This window comes from Suillus fuscotomentosus (assembly GCF_016647785.1).
Source record: "Suillus fuscotomentosus strain FC203 chromosome Unknown F5891scaffold_26, whole genome shotgun sequence".
NCBI lineage: Eukaryota > Fungi > Basidiomycota > Agaricomycetes > Boletales > Suillaceae > Suillus > Suillus fuscotomentosus.
In genome coordinates, this window is record NW_024539538.1 from 528,666 (window position 1) to 550,437 (window position 21,772).

The following is a 21,772-nucleotide window of genomic DNA, read 5'->3' on the forward strand; positions in this document are numbered from 1 at the left end:
CGGCACCGGCAATGGGTGTAATGGTCCTGCGATCCCCATTGTCTTTGATTTGTTCCGCATACAATCTGAGCAAGAAGGAATGTAAGCTTCCATCAAGTCTCGCCTCATATTCGGCCAATAATACGAGTTTCGCAGAAGGCCGTAAGTCTTGTCTGCTCCGAAATGACCAGATGCGTCGTGCGCGGTATGGAACAGTTGTTCCCGGATGTTGTCGACACGTGGAATGACCAGTCTTCCGGCGATGTAGAAGAACCCGTGTTCATCACGCGATAGTCCCGGCAATGATTCTAGGAGTCCGGGGAGCTTCCTGCACCAGTCGTCACTTTTGTAGCCTTCCAAAATTCGAGTTCGAAGTTCCGTATCGCTTCCAATGCTTAGTACTGCAGCACACAAGTTTTGCGTGCACACGTCTGCTCGTCTGGAAAGTGCGTCAGCGGCGCAATTATCGCTACCCTTGATATAATTAATCGTGATGTCGTATTGCGACATATACTCCGCCCAACGCGCTTGACGTCTTGACAGGTCCCGTTGCCGCTCGAAGTTCTGTAACGTACAGTGGTCAGAATATACGTTTATGTGCATACCAAGTAGGTCCAGTCGCCACTTCTTTAGTCCCCGAATAATTGCAAGCAACTCCTTTTCATGAACTGGGTAGTTACGCTGCGCCGAGTTAAGTTGTGTTGAATCGAAAGCCACTGGCCTAGCCGTTTCCCGAGATGCTCCCCATGAGAGAACAGCTCCAGTAGCGTAGTCCGACGCGTCGCAAACCAAAAACAGCTTGTTTTCTCCAGGGTTGTCGTGGTCTATGGTCGTTAGACAGTGTGGGCTAAGTACCAAATTCTTGATTGTGTCGAAGGAATCTTGATGTCCCGTAGTCCATTCCGGGAAGCACTTATCGGCCGCTTTCATTGTGAGAGGTGTCAGTGCAAGAGTGTGTCTAGCAACGTCCGGTAGGTGGTCAGCGAGGTATCTTACCACGCCTAGAAAGGCTCTGACATCCGTAGCTCGGCGTGGTATAGGCCAGTCCACGATACGTGCGACTTTGGACTTGTCCACCTCGATGCCACGCGTCGAAATGTGATGCCCTAAAAAGTCAATTTCCGCGTTGAATAATGAGGTTTTCTTCGGCGAACAATATAAGTGTGCCCCGCGTAGGGCTGTTAGAACGAGTCGTACGTTATTTTCGTGCTCCTCGAGTGATTGCGACCAAATAATTATATCATCGAGATATACATGGCAAATACGGCCGATCAAATGATGGAGGGCAGCAGTCATCCTCCTCTGATGTACCGCAGGCGCGTTTCGTACACCCATTGGCATCACCGTCCACTCGTATTTTCCCCACGGAGTGTGTACAGCTAAATACTTCATATCGTCGGGATGTACCCGCGTTTGAAAGAAGGCATTAGTCATATCGATCTTTCCAAAAAACTTACCTTTAGCACAGTCTTTCAGGATCTCGTCGATACGAGGTAGGGGATGGTTGTCCGCCACTGTGTTCTGATTAAGTAAGCGAAAGTCGTTCACCCATCTTGGCAAGACTGTCGGATCAGCTTTTGGGATTATGAACACGGGAGACGAGAATTCGCTTTCGGAATGTCTCAAACATCCGCTCTCCACATGGGAATCGAGCAGGACTTTCCATGCGGCACGATATTTCTTCGGGCAATCGTAAGAGCGTTTCTGAACAATTTGGTTAGCATCTTTTAATTGAACTCGAAAGAGAACATCAGAAGGTAACGAGTCATTGTGTGGGATGTCTGACGGGAAACGGTCCCTGAATTCTTCTTTCATTCTCTTGTCTCTCGTGTCTAGTGAGGCTTGAAGTTCAAGGTCGTTGATCCGCGATTGTACTGCGGCGACAACATCAATTCCTTGAACGATCTCGCACTCACTATCCACAATTGCCTTGAGCTCGGGTAGGACGTCTTTAAGCTCCTTCACGACTTTTCTCTTATTCCAGAGTAGCTCCGGACCCCAGTTTCCGGCTTTCTTGGTAGTAGGCGCAGTTGTCTGTAGGTTCAAAAGGTCATATCCAGCGTCTTTTGCGACGCAAGTCCGAAGTTCGTGGTCAATTACAATGCGATTGTGTTGCAAAAAAGGCCCTCCAAGAAGGAGAGGGGTACAAAGGTTTGGCGCCACAATTGCGCGAACAGTTCTAGAAGTATAACCATTATCAAGCGAAGAACATGAAATCTTGACGAAGTGCGAAAGAGTGAAACATTGCTTCTCCGTCTTTGACAGTGCGAGGGATATTGATAGTTGTTTCGGCAGTCTTCGTAGCCGCAATCCAAGTTTGTGACTGAGCGTCTCGTCAATCAGAACTAAAGAGGATCCATGGTCAATAAGGGCTGACACACGGACAGAAGAAGAAACAGCAGGCCCAGTCACCAGACAATCCCAACGCAAGTGAGGAGTCTGTAAGGGAGCCACGCACTCCTCAGAGTCGGTACCATCCCCCAGGACGGCCGAGGGCATTACGACAGCCACAGTGTGGTCCTCGTCGACATCTACCGCCGCGACTACACCACTGCCCTTCCTTGACTTCTTTGATGCGATCATAGTGGCCGTCAAGGTTTTGTACGAGCTGCCGTCCGGGAATCCTTTCGGGCAGTTGCTCGACGAGTGACCAGCGAAAGGTTCTCGGCACTTAAAGCATCCGTCGTTATCCCGCAGGAGTTGCCGCTCGTTGTCAGTTAGCGTAGGTAGACGAGTAAATGTTTTGGACGAAGAGGTTGTTGACGTGCTGCTCTGTCCAGCTCTTGTGTTGTAGCGTGTGCCTGCGGTGAACTTCTTTTCACCTCCTGAGCGTGCACGTTCTGCGCGCAAGGCATTTTCTACAGCGTCTCGTTGCCTGACGAGGTAGCGTAAGCGTCTCTCGTCGAGCAGGCGCACCTTTTCGATCCACTTTCTGAGGTCGGTCTCTGAGATCTGTTCGGCTTGATAGTCAGCTGCGAGTTCTGAGTTCATGTGTGACTCCAAGTGGTACAGGATGTTGGCATCCCCAAGGTGTGAGGTAGTGCCACGCAGTAAGGTGTTGCGGCTTTGGAACTCTGATGCCCACTCGTGGAACGGGCGTTGGCCCTGTGTTGAAGATAGCATCTTCCGACGGACAATGTCCGCCCAGCCCGAGGGAAGCCAGTAGCTTCGTACTTCCGCCATGTAGTCCTTGAACGTCAGTTTGTCCAGACGCACTTGGTTGTTGCTGTACCAGTCCTGCATCATCGGGTCTTGCATTCCCCATGCAACCTTCTTTACCATCTCATCGTCCTTCACCTCCTTGTGCAAGAAAAACTGCGTACAACCTAACTCCCAACCTCGTAGGGCCTCCGGTGTAAGCTCTCCAGCCGTTAGGAACGGCGGTTTGCTAGCCGATGGTTGCTCGACACGCGCCAATTTTGAGCTTGTTGACATGAGAGGCGTATTGTACATAGAGTCTGATGAATCGGAGGACGTCGATGAGGATGAGTGTATGCGCGAATGTGGGAGAGAGGTATTGAGGGACGTCAAGGTTGACGGCGTGGTTACGGTACGTGACGTATGAACGGTTGAAGGTTTTGTGACTGTAGCTATCTGTTTGGCCTTGCTGCGCGTCGTTGCTGACAGCGGAGCAGAGGCACGAGAACGTTGGTAAGGCAGGTTGTATTTTGTAAACGGTGATGGGTTTTGACCTTGATAGTCAGTTCCCAACAGTCGGTTCGGTAAAGGTAATAACGGTTTCAAATTTACGTTCACTGAACGTTAAAAAAAAGTGTAATGTCGTCGATGTGTGACGACAACACTGATGGACGGTCAGACAGTAGTAACGTGGATGAACGTATAGGATTGAGAGGGGGTATCATACGATAAGTAGTCAGTACAATGTGGTTAGCTATATATAGGGAACAGTATCGTGAGCGGTGTCCAATCAGGTAGAGATATACAGAACGTCTGAGTCACGACGTCATTATCTGACATCATAGGTAGATGAGTTGCGTCATAGGTAAGCGTCATGCTTACACTATGACTGGAGCATGATGAACAAATTCACGAAGGGCGGCATTGAATATGTAAGGAATGCAGAGGGGTTGTGCTGCTGCAATTCTTGGACAGTACTGTCACTGATGGGTGTGAAGCTGGAGATTCGATAGTGCCGGTGACCAATAAACCTCCCGTCCTCATCAATGCAGGCGATTTCCCATGCGTGGCACCAAGAGGTGAGCGAAACCTTAATTCCCAACATGGGGCTCGTCGTTATATAATCTACAAAACCTTAATATACAGCCACTTGAAGTTTCGAGAGCAGTGTTCTGAGTTCCTCGACAGTGGTCTAGGATCTTAATAAATTCTTTAACTGAACACTGTAAAGCCCCCATTTTTGCTACTTAAGAACATGTATAGATAGTCAGATCGATGAGATCAAAGCGTGCAATGACGCTACTAGCCAAATCAATATGTCTGGTTGTAAAAATTGAGAACATGTGACCAATATAACACGACACGTCAATATTGATATGACACGCCTCATACATGTATTGACGCGCCTCATCTCTCTCCCTCACACCATCATATCAGTAACGACTCTTTCATTTTTGCATACTCTCATTCATTATGTATTCTATGTTGCATGCACACACTCAGTCCGATTTCCCAGCACGTTACGAAAACTCGGCTCCCATCAGAAATGAGGCGCATATAGCCACCTCGCATCAAACAATGGTCTTCGTCGGATCAGACCCCAATACAGATTCATCGGCGTCTGGGCATTCTAATAGCCCAGACATAGACTTCAACATACAATTATCGGAAGATACCACGGCATACTCGCAAGATTACGCTAACTTATTGCCTCCTTCTCGAGGTCCTAGCTCATACTGGGGCCGATCAGATTCAGACTCGCAAGGTTCATCTTCCCTCTCAGTCCCTGATTCCGAGATTGATATCGAGGAACAACTATTAATAAACACGCCGGACTCGCTCTATAACGTGTACATGGCTAAGGTACTAGTGGTAACCATCGGTACCCAACAACAATGGAGGATGCTATGCCCTGACTGCAAAGAATGGGTCCAAACGAGCATCTCATCCCAACTTCCTCTCTGGTATCCTGGGCAGTTCAGCTCATTGAGCAGCCATCGAGGCAGCCACAAGTGCATCAAGGCATCAACCGACAAAAACAAACCTGTGCTTGATCGGACCATGTCTGATGCGCCTTTGTCTCGTTCCCTGAGTCTTATGTCTGATCACAGGTATGTTTCATTTCGGCTTTAATACGTACTTACATCATATGCCTGCAGACCTCGTCATGCTCTCTCACCTGCACCTGCTTTTAATAGTGTCTGCACTGGAGTTCCCATTGTCTGGCCAGAGGACCTCCGCCCTTTCATTATGCTCTTTCCTTGGGAGCGCTATCACAATGGCCCAGATGCCCTACCTTTCTTTGTCGACACTCGAAATCCCAGCGCTCTTCACCTCCAGTCTAAGCGCTGCTTGTCATATGGTACTCCCTGTGATGAATGCACTGAGATCCCTCTTCATGTCGAACGTCTGGCAGACATTGCGCACACTCCAAAAGCGCACACTAACTACAAGTTTTTAGGTCTTGCACATGTGCAGGACATTGCAAGGACTTACGCAGAACAAATCAAGCAGTTGAAGCTGCAGGTATGTCCGCTTTATGGTTTTTTTCGTGTTCATACTAACTCTGATTAGCAGCTGAATGATTCGCGCAAATATATGAGTGCGCTCACGCAGCTCGATGACTACAATCAACTCCTCATGGCTGTATCTGAACGAGACATTCCTCGCCTTCAACAGATCATCAACGTTGCTTTACGCAATGGTGCCAGCATCCGTCAGATAGTCAATAAACTAGAGGATGCCCTTGAGGGTGCTTACCATCCTCAGGAATATGATGCGACTGACCTGGATATTGCCACCCTTGTCTACAGGCTTGGTGGTCGTCAACTTCTCTTCGCACTAAACCAGAAACTTGCTATCCCTTCCCTTCGCACACTCCGCACTCGAGCTGTCTTCACCATCATCACTCCCACAATTGGGACCATTCGTAACGAGCATTTTGACAACAACATTCATGCCGTCGTTCTTAGTAGCTGCATGGAATCTGTCTTGTGTGGTGTCAGTCTTATGATTGACAAGATTGCACTCGAGGAGATGGCCATCCATTTCAGCAAGTACAACAAGGTCGGCGGTCTATGTTGGAAACACTCACACCTCGTCGATCCTGTTCTCCGCACTTATGAATCTGCAGTCAACATTGCACAGAAGATCCATGATGGTCATGTCCATCTGGGCAAGGAACTAACTGTTATGGGGGCCTTGTGTTTTGGCCGGGACGAAATATTCCCTATATTAGCTGCTCCTACTTGCAAGACCGAGAACACCAATGACATGGAGCAGATTCTTGCTCAAGCAATTGCTCAATGGAACTCAACTGGTGCGGTGGCACAGATCGGACCAGTCTGGTCAGTTGCAACTGACGGTGACGCTACTCGACGTGCTGCTGGCCATAGGCTGTTCGTCAAGAGTCCACTCTCTGAGGGCTCAGATTTGTATGGTACACTCATCAACATGCCGGGATTGAATCTGTTCACTGGCAACAGCGAGGTGACACTCGACTTTGACTTCAAACACATATTCAAGCGTGAGTGTTTTTTTCTTATATCGAATACTTAGTGATTAGTTTAAATCCAGGCATATGCACTCTCCTTCGATCTCCCGCCAGTGTCGTACTCAACAATGGTCGCATCATCAATTCAATGATGCTTGCACGGTACCTTGTATGGCTACCTGCCTTCGACGAAGCGGCTGTCACCAAACTTCTCTACCCAGATGATCCTCAAGATGTCCCTCGTGCTGTTGAGCTTATGCTTGCCATCATTGAGTTCTCCAATTCTCAACATTCCATCATAAACGACTCGTTTTCAACTGACATTGACACTCGCGCGGATCTCCAATCAATTGCTCTCCTTAGTGCTCTCCTGGAGTCCATCCTCCTGCCTTTCACTGATGTCTCCCTCTCCCTGTCCGAACAATTTGTGCTGCTCAGTTGATACTCTCATCTTATGTTCGCCTTCTTTCATGCACATCGACGCTCGTTCATGTCTTATCAATTGTATTATGACACACAAACGATGGTAAAGAATTCGGTATTCTGCCTCACTAAGCAACAAACGCTAGACCCATACGCTCCTTTTTTCCTTGGGGATGTTGGGGACGACCCCCTCGAGATCCTTTTCGGGCGCACGTGCATGATTGGGGGCCATAACTCTGCGTCTTTGTACGCTCAGGCTCTTGATTGTTTAGGAGCTGCAAAGGATATCAACGGTGTCTTCAGGCGTCATCCAGAGCTGGATCCAGGCCACCGGCGCCTCAAATTAATGCGTCAGGAAGGCGTTGATCACATCAATCGCGAGATCTGGAAGGGCAATATCATTTCCGGCCGATGTGATCTGCCCATGGCATGGCGCAGTGGCCATGATGCTGCTCTTTCCATCCTTACCACATCCCAACTCGAGCCAACTCATTATTCATTTGCAGAGCTTTTCAGGTGTGCCTGGTGTTGATATGCTATGTCCATTTGGACAAAACAGGTACCTCGGGATCACTACAGACAACGACCTCGAGGACACCAGCGAAGTTCCCTATATTCCTCCTCCTGTTGCAATCACCCCTCCCTCTCAGTGTCTAGAGACAGTCTTGGCACATGATCACGACCACTCAGTTCCCGACCCGGAGGTCTCAGCGGGAGGTGAAGATGACGAAGAAATGATGCTTACTTTCCAGGAGGCATTGATCGATGAGTCATCTGCTGATGCCCCTGCTCCCTGCTCATCTTCTCACCGCATCCCTCGAGACCCTTCGACTCCTGCTTTGCCACAGGGGCCTGGAATACGCCCCGATGATTACCTCCTATACAAAGGAAGGTGGATCCACAAACAGACGATATGTCGTCTCGTGATCAACAAGGATTTTATTTCCAAGTCCCTTAACCGCCTCGAGTGCGTCCATGGAGGTTATACTAAAGTCAACAAACATGTTGACATATCAGCAGGTCATATCACAGATCACAATCTCTTTCTTGTCGGGGACATTTTTCTCACTGTCCTTTGCTCTGGTCACACTCTTTCGATTGGTGTACCTCATTCCACCACTGTCAGCCTCAACAATATCTCTCATGCATCAATTAATGTGACAATAATGAAGGCATTGCGAAACACGGCTAAGATAACTGGTCAACTACTCAGTCTCGTGGCAACTGACCCTCCTCCTGACGGCTCTCAATCGTTTTTATGGGACGGGGGATACATCAAGGCTTGTTCCATCATTCAAGGAACATCGGAGCATACAGAATGTGTCATTATGGTCACTGTTCCTGGTTCCCTCATTGAACCAGTCAATCCCGAGGCTACTTTCATTCACCTAAGGGATGACGTTGACACTGACAAGTTCACTCAAGTCAATGGCGGCCAAAGCACCTGGAAGATCTCTCAGGACATAATGCAAGCAGCTTGCGAACTCCTCTGGGCCAAAGCCAATGAGTTGAAGGTCAACCTGAAGTCTATTGCAGTCATCATTCCATCAGTGCCAAACATGTTCCCTTACCGACTCCCAGACAGTACATTTCATATTTTTAGTTCACACTTTGTTTCTAATCATAATTTATATTGTTAGGCACTCCGGCAGTCATTTCTGTCGAGGCCAGTAACCAACTCACAGCATCCGAAGGGGAGCGCATCACAACGTGTCCACTTTGCAACACCAAGGTCGTCGACATGCGCGATCACGTAGGCCGCCATATATTGCGCGCATTGACTAACACTATCGAGGAGCTGCCTTTGAAGCAAGAGGTATGTTCTTTTAAACATTGCATTAATGTACATTACTCACCAGCTCTATATAGGTCGGTCTTATGAGCCCGTGCGGCTTCTGTGGTCATGCTGGAGTGCCTGAGTGCACTATCACTATAACAGTACCGAGCAGCGGGGCACCTACCTGGGAAACGAAGTGCATATACAAGCACACATTCAGGTATGGATCAGCTGACTCAGGATCGAAGAACAAGCCCTGTCGCAACTTACCCCTCAAATGTGAACTTTGTCACCTTGTGCTCCCTCCTCAACCCGGCAAGACCACGCGAAAAGGACCCATTCTCCCCGTCGAAGCTGTCTGGCGCTACAATATGACGGCACACATCCTGGGCCAGCACGAGGAGTACGCTGTCCCTGGACATAGAGAGGCAGGGGTTCCATTGCCAGTAAGTGTTTGGAGGGCGATGAAGCTTACAGATCTCGAGCAAGGTGCTTCACGCATCCCAAAGGATCGGTGGCAGCCCTCGCACAGTGGTTCGTCGGAGCGAGGAGAAGGAAAACATACCTGTAGCATCGGGTTCTCATACTAAATGTCCTGCCGCCGAGTCCGCTGGATCTCTTCTCTCCAAATGAGCCCGTACATCCCTCCAGCATAGTACTTCATGTTAGTTTGCTTATTTTTCACTGCCTTCAGTAGTTCCGTTGCTTGATCCATTTGTTGCATGCTCTGTACCAACTCTGTATGCATAAGTTGCTCTAATTTGTGATCGAGACAGTTACTATATATGGCTAAATTACAGTGACTGTAACACTGTCACTGTGGGGGGGGGGCCCTGTCCAAAGTTATGCCAGGTATATGTCACGAACTCTTACTTCCCCCACCTCTTGCGTGGCACACCACCTATTCTCCTGGATGGCCTTCTTGTATCTCAGCACGTGACCGTCCCGTGCCTCCGTGGACGCATGATCAGTGATCACCATAAAAATGTGGTCAACCTCACAACTGCTCTGCTGGACACTCTGGCTTGGGCTTCGCTTATCCAAGCCAGTAGCTAAAACCTGCTATGCAGTGATCATTAAAAAAACTCAAAGGAGCCTTTCTGATGCAAATTTGTGCTGACCAATCTGAAGCTCAAACCTTGCGCACGGATCCATAGAGTGACGTAAATTTTTCAATGAACGTGTTGGGGACTGGCACACGGCCAAACACTGTTATAGCTGTGAACCAATGCAGTAAGTGATGCACTATTGATCAACATCATGATTCTAAAATACTGCCACTTGACCTGTTCTATCTGCAGGATGGCATTAATATTATAGCACGGTCAAGTACAGCTATACTGTGCTTCCAGAACAGTACTCATCCTCAAGCATGCATTGGACACACTGGGAATTTCAGGTGCTTCTCCTCCCCCTCCAAGACCATATCACTCACTCGGAACCATGCTGTCTATACATCGCCCACATTGGCCCTTCCTCTGTCGCATCCTCTCAACTCCTCCATGCATTCAGAATACCAGGGATAGTATTGCAATATGAGGAGTCACAACATCTTCGGCGACTGCAAGATGAATCTCATCAAGCTGTGCAGCTTCCCTGTCGAGAGGCTAACTGCATACACCATGACTGTGGACTATGGCGGGATGTACCATTCACAGAACCCTGAAGGGTTGGTCATGGGCGCATCTGTGGTTTTAAGGTCTGTCCTTCCCCATCATGTCACTGAATCCTGATCCCATGACAAAACTCTAAACTCACATGCACCCCTAGATTATTGTCTCACTAAATCCATTACCGAGTCTTCATCTTAGACGTTCAGTGTTCGTACCTCTGGCGTCCATGTGTCTTCAGGCTCGAATTATGTAACATTGTGCCCTACCAACGATCTGTGACTGTACAAACTGAGTGCCGATGATCCTGAGCTCAGTACAACCTCAGAGCCTGCTTATATACTTCTCAGGCAAGATGAATTCCTGATTTTGGACCAGTTCTTGCAACACAGAACTAAGCCTTACAGCTATCCCAGAAGCCTTTTCCTATCTTTGTGCATGCTCTTCCACCCCTGCAATCTGCAAGAGTTGTGATTACGTCAACTCTTGGTTTAAGCACCACTGTGTTTCAATGTCACAAATCATCCCGCTGACGTTTTTCCTCTTCATCCACTGCTAGCTAACAATATTTTTGTTGATGTTTAACCTGCCCAGGTCCAATGTTCAGTCAATTGCCTTCTGTTTTATCCCTTGTTAATTCATGCTCATATGTAACCTCTGTGAGATTTGCACGACATTCGATAAGGCTGTTCGCTATCTATTAAGGCCCCACTGATTGCAACGACAGACTCGGATATAACTGTGGGTCTTGCATCGTCGATGTCCATGTTTGGGTTTAAAATTCTGATTTAGAACCTAGACATAATTGGTCTGTGGTTTGGAACATGCATGTTTTCATATCATGATGTTGACTGTACTGTAAGCCAAATCTCCGACGAATAAGGTTTAGAATGATATCTAAGATTCTAAATGCTGCAGGAAGCACCCCGTGTCAATAAATACTTATGAATGCCCATTGTTCTGGCAAACCTTTCTGCTCCCTTCTGATCTTCGTCCATTTTTAACTCAATATGACCTCCCCACCTGAGATTGCACTGCGTCTTCAGACTGTCAAGGTGAGTCTTGCCACTATTAGATGAACATTTTAGTCCTCACGAAGCCCAACTCTGTCAGTATCTCAAGAGTACATAACACATAACTCCTACTATGATACTGCCACCTTACCGACATGCAATTAGTGGTAGGGTTAGGCGGTCTTGGTAGGAAATTGAACATATGAATCAGATAAGCTTTGACTCATCAGTGGAAGGTCTTTGACTACTGTATCAAACTAGAAGCCGAGGTGGGTCCTCCATCCACTTAGTATGCTATCAAAGTTTCAATTGACACAGCACTAGATCGACCTCACTTGGGGGAGAAGGTGGGATTTTATTCAGATCCTTTTCACGGTGGCTCGATATACATCTTTTGTTGACGTCCCAGTGGACTTGATTTGTACGTGTCCATTGTATTTACAATGTTGCATTGCTCAATTGACGATCAAGATTCTCTTGGACCCACGTCATCACAAGTTGTGAGCACCAATATTAAAGATAGACTGTATTGCATTCATGGAAGCTCTATGCTAGTGCTTATCGCTTTACCAAGTTGGCTTGTGTGAGTACCCCTCCTAACCCTGATATCTGCATCTTGTGCCTTACAATTCACCACATGATGGCAGAAAGATACATCAATATGGTTAATGATCCATAAATTGTGATACATACTTTACTATAGTTATCCATCAGTCTAGGATACATCCTGTTAGTATAGTTATCCTGGCTTCTAAAAGCAGAAATTCACTCCTATTTGACTCGTCAGGACTTCCCACAATATTGCGACACCGCATTTTTAGCCCCACAGCGTGGGAATTACCCCACAATGCCCAAAACATCGACCATTTTTGGAATCTCCACAATATCAATTATTCCCACACCCTCCCCACCTCACTGCAGCTTCACCACTACACCACAACAGGTCCCCCTTCACATATAAGTAGTAGTTTGGAATATATGTATAATGTAATATAATAGACCACTTTTTTTGCTCATTTATGTACCTGCTCCTCCTCCAGAGACCATTTAACATATAATAGGATACAGAATACTTTCGCATTTTTGCCCCTATGGTAGGGAAGTGTCCCAGGTTATTCAGAACATGTTTAGGAGTATACATGAAGAGATTCCCATCTTTATTTTACCTCCTGGAGCCTTCTGCATCAATAGATATAGCATATATATGAGAAAATACAAAATATGTTCTCATTTTAGTATTTCCAGGTGGATAGACTTCAAAAAATGATCCCCAGCATCTATTTAACAGTAGGAACAATGCATCAGGAGCCCAGGACCATAGGACAAGACCTTGTTGTGTTGTATATCTCCCCTCTCCTGGTGGTTCACCCCCTGTGAAAATTTTTCCTGCAGTACTGGACCTCAAGTATGGTAGGGGGTCTATTTTTATTCATATTTGGAGTATATATATCATATAGATAGCTCATTACACCAACAGGATACTTCTACAGGAACAAAAACATAGAAAATCACATTTTCGATGTTTTTGATGTTTTTCAGCATCTTACCATTGCACAGATGATCCAACCTGCTCATATACAATTAGTGTAGCATATATACTTGCTTGTTATGACCAAGATCAGCTACATATAGGGCGGAAGTTTGAGATCTGATGTAAAGGAGACATTTTTACTGATAAGAGACCTCCATGATAATCAAGGGTATATTTAGTGATCAGAGGCCTGTAGTACCTCTCATATATATATTTGAAGATAGCCTTGAAATTTCAGAAAGATCCATGAAGTATTGAGTGAATGAGAAGCAAAATAATATATGTGTGAAAAGTGACAATACACATCTTTTCACACAAAAACATATTTATATATAATACAGGTCGAAGATTTTATTAAAAATATGTAGGATACATAGTAGACTACCTAAGAAACCTATGCTACATACTGCCCTGAGAGTAGAGGATAGGTGGAAAGAATGTAGTGTAGATATGAGTTGACCCAGTATTAAAGCCCAGTGAAAACAAGCAAGGTAGAGGTGGATTTAAATTGAACCGGATAGATACAATATATATGAATTGAAGAGCGTCAATGTATGTCGATACAAACAATCCTACATTCTGAAGATAAGACATTTCTGCACTCTGCAGCACTCACATTCCTGCATTTTTGCATGAACCTACACAACTCCTACATTTCGCGCATACTGGTCTGGTATTTTTCATGGTCCTGCATTTTCCTACACGCTTTTACCAAGTTGCCCGCTTTCGGTAATTTACAATATCACGATCATATCATGGAGGAACAGTATGTCTGTGATTGTCTTATGAAATGTGCAGGTGTTCGCCAGCATGTATCTCGAGCAACCTACTATTGTCATGCCAAATATCGCGCTCCCAAGGCCTCCGTCTTCGATAAAACTCTCACCACATTGATCCAGGCCAATTCCGCCAATTCCAACAGTGTCCAGCTCAATGACTCGGACACGGATGTCCAGCCCGCACACCAACATATTCTCAAGCGTAGACGCATTGACAGTGGCACACATGCACTATCCAATGATAACCAGATCATTCCAGCAGTAAGTTGCATGCATCGTTCAATATCTGCTGATTTATTGTCGCTTGTCAGGGTGATGCACTCGAGGAACACAATGACGTGCCTCAGGTCCATCTGGATGTGTTCGAACATTACGATAAACAGATCATTCCAGCAGTAAGTTGCATGTGTCATTCAATATCTGCTGATTTATTGTCGCTCGTCAGGGTGATGCACTCGAGGAACGCAATGATGTGCATCAGGTCCATCTGGATGCGTTCAAACATTACGATAATGCCTTTCCTGGGCCAGGTGACTTGGATGTGCATGCAGGGCAAGACAACTCAGACGGATATGCAGGGCAGGATGACACTTCTGAGTTGCAGAATCATGAGGACTCCCAGGGACATGACAGAGACAAGAACATGCCACCCCATGAGCCCGAGGAGGAAGAAATTCAAGGGGGCACTAATGATGTTGACCCTCGAACAGACCATACCGTCGGACTGAATGATACAGACCTAGCAGAACTCTCTCGGCTCTCTCGACTCGATGATATAAAAGATGCAATGATCTTTATTCAGGCTCTTTGTAGTGCAACATTAGACGATGGAGTTATCAATATTGAGCCAGATGCTCTTGAACGCCTTCGCAACCCACCTCAAGAGATTCTGAGTATCGATGATCCCGACGTACTACTGTCGCTAAAGCTATTCCTTGCTGATACCACTGAAGCTGCATACAATTCAATACATAGTGCTATCATGGAGCGCTTTCCCGATTCCGAAGTGTTATCACACTATCAAATCCATCGTCGAGTTGCTCTACTCAGTGGTATTCAGCCTATCGTGCATGACATGTGCATAGACTCATGCATAGCATTTTGCGGGCCCTGGCGACACCATGATAAGTGTCCAAAGTGCGGGCAAGATCGTTACAACCAGAAAATCTTATGAAAGAGTCGAGGGAGAAAAAAGGTACCTGTTCAGGTCTTCGAGACCATCCCCGTCGCAGACCAGATTCAAGCACTTTGGAGGGACCCCAGCAGTGCACAAAGGATGCAATATCGGAATGATGCAACCAATGCTCTTCTTGAGAAGCTCAGGGCAAATGGTGGTGTCATTGATGCTTATGAAGACTTCTTTGATGGTACAGACTATCTCGATGCTGTCAGATCGGGAAAGATCAAAGACGGTGATCCTATACTAATGCTTTCGATCGATGGTGCTCAGCTGTATGAGAGTAAGCAATCGGACTGTTGGATATACATTTGGGTAGTATTTGACCACCACCCACAGGAACGCTACAAGAAGAAGTATGTTCTACCTGGAGGATTCATTCCTGGTCCCAACAAGCCGAAGAACATGGACTCGTTCTTGTTTCCTGGCCTATATCACCTCGTGGCCGTTCAGCGTGAAGGTCTCACCATCTGGGACGCATCACGAAATTGTGTATTCAAATCAACTCCCTTCCTCGCTCTTGCAACTGCAGATGGCCCAGGCATGGTTTATCTCAATGGACTCGTAGGTTCGCATGGAGGTAATGGCTGTTGACTTTACTGTGGTACGAGAGGGCGCCATAAACCAGGCGCTGGTGGACATTATTATCCTGCACTTCTTAAGCCAAACAACTATGATCACGCTGGTTCTAACCATCCTGATATCGACGTCAAGAACCTTCCTCCAGCATCTTCAGGAAATTATCTCGACAACCTTAAGCACCTGATGGAATCATGCACCCAAACTCAGTATGAGCAGCGCCGTCTCCAAACAGGTATCTCAAAACCCACTATCTTTCTCAGTATACAACCCAACAATATCCTTGGTATTCCTGGCTGTTTCAGGTCTGATATCATGCACCTTGCTGCAATCAACATCGCCGATGAACTTATTCCAATCTGGCGTGGCTCGTTTCGGTGTGAACCTACTGACAACAAGGAGACATGGGACTGGGCTGTTCTCAAGGGTCAGGTATGGCAGGACCACGGAAAAGCTGTAGCAGATGCAACTCCTTACCTTCCCGGGTCATTTGATTGTCCCCCTCGCAACCCCGCACAGAAAATCAACAGCGGATATAAAGCCTGGGAGTTTTTACTTTATCTCTTCGGCCTTGGACCTGCAATACTCTATGGTGTTCTCCCTGACATCTACTGGAAGAACTTTTGCAAGCTCGTTCGTGGGATTCGAATCATGCAGCAACACAAAATTCTCGCAGCTGACTTGTGTGAAGCTCACGAGATGCTCACACAGTTTGAGAAGGAGTTCGAACTCCTGTACTATCAGCGTCGTGTCGACCTGCCTCCATTTCATGCGACCATGGGCACATTCACTTGGACATCTCGCACCTGAGACCATCACAAAGGGTCCTCCAATCTGCTCCTCACAGTGGACTATGGAGCGGACGATTGGTAACCTTGGTCGTGAAATTCATTCGCATTCTCAGCCATATGCTAACTTGTCTGAACATGGTGTTTCGACGTTGTCAAGTCAATGCACTGAAAGTCATGATTCCAACTCTCGACCCACCAACAGACACACTCCCGCGCTGTTCAGTTGACCTGGGTCATGGATATGTACTGCTCAACAAACGAGAATGCACTCCCCATCACCTACCACCACATGAAGCAACTGCCCTTGTTTCATACCTGCGCACTCATGGGATTGATGTCACTGTGGACCAATGCCCCGCATCATTTGATGGGCACGCTGTAGAGAATCATGCCTCTCATGGCATGATATGGCAATTTCCACTAGGGAGTATACAGCACAAACTCGCAGCACCACTGTGTACTGTCCACAGCTATTCCTATACTGAGGTGCAACTTTCCCGGCAACGCACCATGCGCGCACCGTTCCCGCGCCTTCGTACCTTGCGTGCACCTGCGCTTTCTCGCGCCTTGCTTCAGCGCATACCTCTAGATCTTCGCTGCACTTGCTTCCCCTTTAGGGTCGAACGCGCTTGTCATCTCAAGCATAGCAGACTAGGCAAACCCACGACCTTCAACATTTATAGATACAGTTTGGAGCATCATCTGTTCCTCACAGTATAGTTGTTTCTACAACTGGAGCCCACCGCGAGGGGAGCAGTCAGCAAGATCTAGTTCTGCGCATCCTTTGCACTTAGCGCAATTTGCACATATAAGGTCAATCTCTTTGCATATTCAAAAGCTAACCAATTTCTAGTCACGCATTCTCGCGCAAGGCGCGCGCGCTTTCCCACGCATGTGCGCCTTGCGCGCGCACCTTTCATGCGCTTCAATGCCTTTCAGAATGCCCATCCATGGCACAGAAAATGCACCCAAGTTCGATGGCACTACAGACAACCTCGCTGAGTTTATTGACACCTATGAGCAGCTCGCTGATGAAGCAGGACTCCAAGGACTCGACTGCATCAAAGGTATTATTCGCTACCTTGAGCGCGATGATCGCGAACTATGGGGAGGTATGCCTGAAGCGGCAGTAGATGATTACAGCGCCTTTTTAGATGAGGTGAAGGTAATGTATCCTGGATGGGATGGTAAAAGACGCTACGCGCTCACAGACTTGCGTGCCATCGCACGCAAATATGCTAACAAACCAATGCCCTCTTGCACAGAACTAAGCAGTTACCTGTGCGCATTCAGGAAGATTATGCAGCCACTCATGGATGAAGACCGTATTGGAAAGGCCGAACAGCGACTGCTTATTCATGGAAGGAATCCCTAGCGATGCTCAGGCGCAAATTCGCCTGCGCCTTATGATCAAGTTTCCTGACCACCACCCATATGACCCATACCCTATTCATGGACGTCTTCGCAGCTGCGCAGTTCCTACTACCTGCGCAGTGCTTTTCCCGCGCCAAGCGCGCCAGTTAGCGTGCCCATAGTAGCAGCCAATTGCTACCTTAGTCACAGCAACTGCGCCAGTGCAAGTTAAGGTGGCTAAGTGTAAAGATCGCTATCATGCAAGCCGCACAATGCAGGATATGACCATTAGCGCTAATGCGACAGCTGGACTCTTCTATCGTGCATCCTCAGAAGCTGTACTTGACAAAAGGCCACCAGTTCCTATTCACGCGCCTCGTGCGCACGCCCTTCCTGCGCCTTTGTGCGATTCACGTGCACCCCAACCATCAACTGCGCCAGCATGCAAAACCATACCTGACTGCATCACTTTAGATCACGAACTCAAGCGCGCGCTCGCGAAGCGCAACCAGAAGCGCACTGCAGGCGCCTCTTCACCATCATCCTCAGCAGCACCATCTCCTTCACAATCCGCATCATCACCATCACCATCAATCGCGTCAGAAGTCAGGGATGACTCTAAACATCTATTGCACACTAATGCGCCAGTTGAAACACGCGCACCTATCGCTATCGCATCGCGCGCGCCTATCGCTATCACCTCGCCAGCAGTCAGGGATGACTCTAAACATCTATTGCACAATAACGTGCCCATTATGGACGTTATTACGCCATCGCTCGAAATGCGCCTGCCTATTGCATCACTTAAGGAAAAAACCTCGCCAATCGTACCATCGCCATCACCGCTATCACCACTCGCATCATCAGAGGTCAGGGATGACCCTAAACATCTATTGCGCCTTAGCGCGCCTATAGAGGAGCCTCCTACCGCATCAGAGGCTCAAGTCACACCTTGCATTGACCAGAGTTTGTCTCTGGAAACTCAATCTGTCACTAACGATCATGCGCATGTTGCGCTTTTTGCTTCCAGTGACTATCACGCACCAGTAAAGCATCCGTGCATCGCGCTACCCAACCACCAAGCAGAGCATGTCTCAGGCGACCCTGGCACAACTCAGGCGCACCATATTGCGCCTGAGGACACGCAATGCGCGCGCCTAGAGGCATTGTATATTTTTCCTCGTCTCATTTCGCGTTTTCTGTCTCTTTCATGTTTAAAGCTCTTAAGGAGCTATATGACGCTTCCAAAAACTTTAAATTCATCTTCGCACCACCCCTTGTTCACGCAGCCATGATCATGCACATCGCACAATACGTGCGCGCGATTCCCGCGCCTCGCGCACTCATAATTTTAGCAGAGTTTTCACACTATCGCATTTCTATCATTTCTCCCCCTTTAAATCACAATTCTTTCATTCAACACAAAATATATTCTAATCAGCCATTCAGGTGCGACTTAGGCGCGCGCCTGACACATACATACGCGCCTAACCCCCCTATCATCATCTTTAACTTCGCAATTTCCATATTTATTCGCGTTTTTCGTGCTTTTGCTTACCATGTCAATTTTGTTCCTGCACACCTTGATGCGCACTATTCTTTTTCACCTATGCGCCTACTGCGCCTTGATATACCACCCTTACAGCCCATTCACACAACATTTGCGCCTAATTCCACGCTATACATGTCTCTCGCTAATCCATTTGCAGAGAAATGGCCGTTCCTCGCGTGTTCGGCCAATATAATCAAATTCGTGCGAAATCGCTTCAAGGCGCGCACATCGCGCGCATCCTATCAGCTTGTAGGGCGCCTCTACACTCCTTGCAGCGCCTCCCATTGGCGCGCCTTCAACCTGCAGTGCGTTGTGCAGGAATTCATTCTGCCAGTTACAAGCCCCCCCCAAGCGCGCCAGCCGCCTCGCGCATTCCAACCCTACCTTGGGTCAAGTGTTAGCTCGCAAGAGACGCGAAGTGCGCTAGTCACTACGCACTCGCACACGCTCAAGGAGGAGCATATACCAACTGCCGTTTCATAGGATACCATTCAGTTTTACCCTGGGTTTTGTCCAGCGCTCTTCCATTTTCATTTTCTCTCACTATAACACCGTCCCAAGGACTAATAACTCACTGATATATATGCATATAGGAATTGCCTAGAAGAACATACAAGAAAACAACCTTAGATTGTGCCCGCCTAGCTCAATAGTATTATTTTCTCTTCGCACGCATGACGCGGCACCATGCCCTTTTTACCTTAGAACGCGCGCATATGCGCGCAATATTCCCGCGCCCATGCGCCTCATGCACACACGTGTGCGCGCTTCCCACGCCTCACTCATAGGAAGGTGTAAATGTCGACTGCCGCACAAAGAAGACAAGTCGGATAGGACATCCGCAAAGTTTACCATTTTTTCCTTCGCATTTTCACATATAGTTTTACTCATGCTGTTCAAACCTTTAGCACCTAATATTTAGCGCGCCTAGCAGGACTTGGTTTGGACATGGATTGGATCGCTCTTGGACCACACCACTTTGCATCATATGCACAATACAACACACGCAACACTCACGCGCTTTCTCGTGCTTCACACTATACATGCGCGTCTTGCTCACACTTCGCGCGCCACATCCATATCGCCCTTGCATCATCACCCCACACCCATGGCGCACTATTCACACCAGAGTCACCCTCGCAATTCACCATGCTATGCGCATTGTCGCGCCTTGTGCATGTGCGCGCATTCCCACGCCTTCGCACCTTGCACGCACCTATGCCTTCCCGCGCTTCACACATCGTGCAATAATTTCTGCATGTGCGCATTCATCGCCCAACAACCCAAGCATTATACATGCATCGCATGCGCATACTATCATGCGACATCCTCACCACATGCGCGCTGAGTGGGGACACTCAGAATTTAAAGTCCCTGGGAGATGTAGAGAATCATGCCTCTCATGGCATGATATGGCAATTTCCACTAGGGAGTATACAGCACAAACTCGCAGCACCACTGTGTACTGTCCACAGCTATTCCTATATGAGGTGCAACTTTCCCGTGCAACAGTGCACCATGCGCGCACCGTTCCCGCGCCTTCGTACCTTGCGTGCACCTGCGCTTTCTCGCGCCTTGCTTCAGCGCATACCTCTAGATCTTCACTGCACTTGCTTCCCCTTTAGGGTCGAACGCGCTTGTCATCTCAAGCATAGCAGACTAGGCAAACGCACGACCTTCAACATTTATAGATACAGTTTGGAGCATCATCTGTTCCTCACAGTATAGTTGTTTCTACAACAGCTTACGAATTCCCAATGGACAAGTTGCACGATCGAGTTGGAAGGAAAATGCTATGACACGCATGCCACGCATGGCATGAAATGTAAAGGTGAGTAACAGAGTCTTTACCTATCAGAACTCGAGCTAAAAAAATCACCAGCTTTGTATCAATGATCGGATACAATTTGGCGAGGTTCAGTTTTATTTCCAGATGAACTTCGATGGAATTGTCAAGACTCTCGCTCTCATATCCCTATATTCAACACCTGATTACGAGCTTCTATTAGAGTCTTACAATACTTTATACTCATGCACACATCAAGGCAATGAATCACTCATGGTTGTTGAGGTCTTCACAATTCAAGCTGTCATCGCAATGTTCCCCCATAAGCTCCCTGATAACCCAGAACTTTGTTTCTTCCTTGTTGAAAAACCTGGTCTTGATGTTGCTCAATTTGCAGGTCATGTTGATGAAGACGACGAGGACAGAGATGGAGACAGAGATGAGGATGAGTTATAAATGTACATTTCAGAGTCTATTACACGTGTCCTTGATACTAAGAATTGAATGTACTACAATGGATCATATGACAAAATAGCCATTGAGTAAGCTGTCTGTTTCACTCTCGGACTCTGTGGTGCTGCCAGTGTCAACGTGAAAAGTATGAGGTTGAATGGGAGCTGTAGACGTAGAGGGGCATACATTAAAATAGCCATTGAGTAAGCTGTCCGTTTCGCTCTCGGACTCCGTAGTGCTACCAGTGTCAATGTGAAAAGTATGAGGTTGAATGGGAGCTGTAGACGTAGAGGGGCATACATTAAAATAACCAATGAGTAAGCTGTCCATTTCGCTCT

At 47.4% G+C, this 21,772-nt stretch overlaps 3 protein-coding genes across 3 annotated transcripts; all 3 read left to right on the forward strand.

The window, feature by feature from the left end:
* Positions 1 to 4,590: 4,590 nt before the first annotated feature.
* On the forward strand, positions 4,591 to 9,443 carry F5891DRAFT_980233 (uncharacterized protein; the record flags this gene model as incomplete). Its single annotated transcript, XM_041376979.1, has 9 exons — positions 4,591 to 5,228; positions 5,277 to 5,643; positions 5,695 to 6,643; positions 6,694 to 7,037; positions 7,143 to 7,549; positions 7,593 to 8,617; positions 8,674 to 8,849; positions 8,903 to 9,256; positions 9,288 to 9,443. 9 exons carry the CDS (start codon positions 4,591 to 4,593, stop codon positions 9,441 to 9,443), a joined length of 4,416 nt encoding a protein of 1,471 aa, XP_041226230.1.
* Positions 9,444 to 13,596: 4,153 nt separating this feature from the next.
* Positions 13,597 to 14,471, forward strand: F5891DRAFT_980234 (uncharacterized protein; the record flags this gene model as incomplete). Its single annotated transcript, XM_041376980.1, has 6 exons — positions 13,597 to 13,637; positions 13,681 to 13,730; positions 13,763 to 14,004; positions 14,055 to 14,138; positions 14,189 to 14,224; positions 14,274 to 14,471. 6 exons carry the CDS (start codon positions 13,597 to 13,599, stop codon positions 14,469 to 14,471), a joined length of 651 nt encoding a protein of 216 aa, XP_041226231.1.
* Positions 14,472 to 21,065: 6,594 nt separating this feature from the next.
* F5891DRAFT_951969 (uncharacterized protein) lies at positions 21,066 to 21,437 on the forward strand (the record flags this gene model as incomplete). Its single annotated transcript, XM_041375082.1, has 1 exon — positions 21,066 to 21,437. A coding segment is annotated over one exon (372 nt), but the record flags the coding sequence as incomplete, so codon positions are not given.
* Between the last annotated feature and the right edge of the window lie 335 nt (positions 21,438 to 21,772).